Here is a 4,454-nt window from a genome sequence, read left to right on the forward strand (position 1 = left end):
AATAAAATGTAGTGGTAATATTACAAACATACTTAGGTAATTAAATACACAATTAATATAATTTTTTTTTAAAGTCTAATATTTAAAATCCTGAAACAATTTTTTATTAAATGCTTTGGTAACAGTAAACTTCACATAAATATAAAAAAGGTCTCACTACAGCTTGAGACTGTAGCCAACTAAATATATGGTATTCCTGTATTAAACAATTTACTAAAAATGAACATAGATCATAAACAAAAAAACTTAAGATCTATATTAAGCATAACTCTTGAGACAAAAAGTCAGTATCAATTAGTATTTAAGTAGCATCTGATTGAAATAAACATAAACAACAGAATTTCTCGGCGCCAACTTTAGGTCAATTGGATTGATAAAAACAAAATGGCCGGGTGCCATCGTGTACTAAAACAAGTTTTTGCATATGCAAATAAGATGATTATTTTATGAAGTAATTTTAGCATAAAATCTGAAGAGAATAACAGCTAATAATAAAGACAGGAAATGGGAAGATTCAGATACCTTAACTTCTAAATTTGGTATCAAATTTCAGAGGATAGAAATCTCCAAACTTAAGTATTTGTATTTATGGAAAAACCACTGTCCCCAACTTTGAACAGCTGACTATATGGAAGACAGCCAGTCAACAGTATCCTACTATCAGTGCCAAGGGATTGTCTGTCATTCTTTATAATGCACCCATAGCTTAAAGTGCGAGAAAGATTCAGTGGTATTAGATGAATTCAGCTCAAAAGTTTTGAAATCTAAAGCTGTACCACAAGGCCAACCATCATCCTCAAACACTGTAAAACATGTATCTTATGATACTTATTAAATCCTTTAAACAAACGTTTTGCAATTCATGAATTTAATTTAAAATACAACATTTAAAAATTATACATCATCAATCTGAGTACGATATATCCACCAAGAATCCTGCTTTAGCATTCAAATAAATATTTAAAATAACACACACACACACAATAAAACTTACATTTCCATCAGCTAGAGCAGAAATAACATTACCAAGGGCAGAAAGAGACTTGTTAATGTTTTTTGCTTCATCTAATACCATTCCTTCAGCTCCAGTTTTACTGACCTACAACAAAATAACAACTTTTAATATAGTGAACATGCATACAAAAATCTGTTAAATGATAATTTACTTCTGAAAGCAGCAAGCTTCTATTAATCATTGCATTTAGTGTTTAAATAATAAAGCTTGTTTTCCTGATCAATGTTTAATAATATTCACAGAAAAACAAAATGCACTATTTAGAAGTTCAAACCAAAATTATTATTTTTTAAAATAATGATCATGTTTGAACAACAAATGTATGTTTTTTCAATTTTTTTTTAAGTTTGACATATAATCATGCTGGACTGAAAGTTTAATCTAGAAATCTTGGGGGGTTTAAATTTTACATTTCCTTCCCTCTATTTTCAAAATGGCTTTGTGGTTTCTAAGACGAATTCTGATATATATAATTTCAATTTCCTCTACAATGTCGTTAGAAAAGAAAGGCATTTGTAAAAGTACATTCCCAAGTTAATTACTTGATTCCAAGCACTTGAATACTAAACTAAATACATTTCCAATAATAATGGTGATCAGTCAGTCCTGAATATGTGCAAATTGGTGTACTAATGCAATACTGAAAATGTGAAAATGCATAATTCAGATGTTACATATTAAAACAGAAATTTGAGGGGGGGTGTGCGTTAGTTTTTATTTCAAACAGATTAGTAAATTAAACCTACTACACTATCGTGCGTAACTCATGGTCAGCTTTTGCAGAATTTTGAGAAAGTAGGCATAAGATTGTGAATAATATATGTATGAAAAAAACTGAAAAAACAACGACAGTGTTAAAGAAAAGAATGAGGATTTTTGCATGGAAGTATAGAGGGAGTCACTGCACATGGAAGTTTGTTGCACTTCTATTGTTGGAAGGTTCTGCAGCAGGATGATGTAAATTCACATGTTGTCAAGTGAAATTATGTGTGAGTTTTCAAAAGGATGGTGACTTTCAAGTCTTTTTGGCAGAACGTGTGAACTCGTACAGCAAGAAGCTACCTGTCTGAAGAGGTGAGCACTTGTTTTAAAAAACAACTAAAAATACAATATGCCCTTTTTTTTTTTTTGGCATAAAGCTACACAATGGACTCCCTATGCTCTATCAACTCCGAGTATCAAAACACACTTTTGATCATTATAACTCCTCAGACTTATAGCTGAGCCAATAAGGAACCTAGATGAAGTGGACTTTTAAGTTCAGAGGAAAATAACAAGAACACGGGTAACCAAACCAAGAACACCAAGTAAATTTTAAAACTATTTAACTATAATGTGCATGTTAACATAAAATTTGGTACTACATTAACTAAACAGAACCAACTGGAATTGTTATGTTTTTGACTAAAACTTTATGTAAGTGACACCTGATAACAGAAGCAATCATTTTGGAAATCAAATCATTCTGTTGAATCAACAAACAAATTCATTTAAAAGTGTGCTTATGAAACCAGTTTTTGTTTTTCCTTACACAATGGTATTAATAGTTTTAGTTTCTTCGTGGCTCAAAAAAAAGAGCAAAGGCATTTACCTTCTACCCCCATTTATGGCATTTTATACATTGTTTATTGATTAGGTGAACTAAAAAAAATGTTGGTATTATTTATTTTTTTCTAGGATAAACTATAATTTGATACTGATGAATCTAACTATTTATCATAAACTTTAAAGTTGCCTTAAAAAAACACATTTTAATCACACGTATAAATACCAGTTCCTCGTTTATTTCATTATCCACAATATAAATACAATATGAGCATTAAAACATGCACCTCTGTTTATCATCTTGTGTACAAATAATTGATATACATATACATGGATCAGAAGAAAAAAAAATTACCTCCAAAAGAGAATAAAAAACCAAGAAGAGTCATTTTTATGTTATACATACAATCTAATCATAAATAGAAGAATTAATTAAAATGCAAATGTACAAAAAGACCTAATTCAGGCTTACAAAGTTGATGTGTATGTTCATATTACTCACTTTCTCACTTCCAGCTAGATCCACAAGGTACAATTTACCACTTAGTTTCTTCTGGTTCTCCAAGTTCTCTTGTTTCACATTGATCAGAAAAACACTATGGCTGCGTGAGCTATGTTCATTCATATCTGAGGAAAAACAGCATTAGTATGAAACCTATATGTTATAATTACTTGTTTAAATGTGACTGTAGGTAAGTTTAAAACATGTAGTACCTAACTGACACATCAGTGGTTTCACAAAAACTTATCTATTACTTATTATTTTATTGTTCTTTACTGAGAAAGAAGGGAAAAAAAAAGAAGAACGAAACAATATTAAGTTTAGGTATGATGTTCGTCACACTATCGCCTGTTGATCTAAGTCGGTGATTTTAAACCAATGTGCTGTGAAACATGCAGTTACGGGCTAAGGTACTGTAATTGCTTTACAGTGTTACAACATAAATATAAGAACTTTAGCTTGAATGTTAGACAGGCTGGTGAGGATGCTAACAAGTCATAAATTACACATGTGGGTCTTTACTATTGTGACAAATAACTAAGTGGGCATGAGGTGCAAAATGTTGAGAAACCCTGATCTAAATTATATAGTTGTATAATGACCAATTTAAATTTAAAAAGATAAAAAAAAATTTGGGGGGAGGGGCGGCAATAAAATGTGAAAAAGTATGGACTTACTTAATGATGAAGTCCAATAATGATAATTTTTGTATTCGAACTATTAATTCTAGAACATGGTAATTAGAAACAGCATCTCAGTAATAAACCGACACATTAATAAGCAACTTTTCCCTCCTTTATAATAAAATCTTATGATAAACAGAATTCATAAGGCTATTGCACTCTAACAAAGGGGTGAAAAAAAAATCACTATACAGTAAATGTTACAATGACCAAATAATCCTATTGAAAACAAATTATTGTTCACGAGATAGATCTATACAAACATGTAATCTGAGATATTCCAACATACAAAGCATCAACAGTATTTTATATCTTTACTACCACACAGATTCAAACCAACAAGAACCCTCAAATACTAGATTTTTACAGAATAAAAAGTTTTTTCTGTTAACATTTTATTTCTAAAGAACTCTCCACAAATACTGGCATTTTATCACATAAAAACAAAAGTATATTTTACACAAATGCTGGAATCCTATAACACACACGTAACAGTAACACACTTTAACCCTTTCGAGCCTGCACATTCCATGGATCACCCATAGAAAATGTGCAATAATAAGGTTTTAAAATTTATTTGCGATTTATCCCAGTAAATTTTTTGTTAAATAAAATTATAACTGAAATACTGAGATTTTATATATATATATATATATATATATACACACACACATTATATATGTTGTTTAGAACAAAATTAATTTTAAAT

At 29.9% G+C, this 4,454-nt stretch overlaps 1 protein-coding gene across 1 annotated transcript in view; it reads right to left on the reverse strand.

Annotated features, from left to right (window-relative positions):
* Positions 1–4,454, reverse strand: part of LOC106469501 (kinesin heavy chain-like) — a 30,622-nt gene that overhangs the window by 16,854 nt on the left and 9,314 nt on the right. Inside the window, exons 6-7 of the mRNA XM_013930001.2 lie at positions 3,063–3,187; positions 995–1,099 (exon numbers count right to left, since the gene is read on the reverse strand). Of these exons, the coding sequence (XP_013785455.2) occupies positions 995–1,099; positions 3,063–3,187 (230 nt within the window). The remainder of the gene's footprint in view (positions 1–994; positions 1,100–3,062; positions 3,188–4,454) is intronic.

This window comes from Limulus polyphemus, unplaced genomic scaffold (assembly GCF_000517525.1).
Source record: "Limulus polyphemus unplaced genomic scaffold, Limulus_polyphemus-2.1.2 Scaffold3517, whole genome shotgun sequence".
NCBI lineage: Eukaryota > Metazoa > Arthropoda > Merostomata > Xiphosura > Limulidae > Limulus > Limulus polyphemus.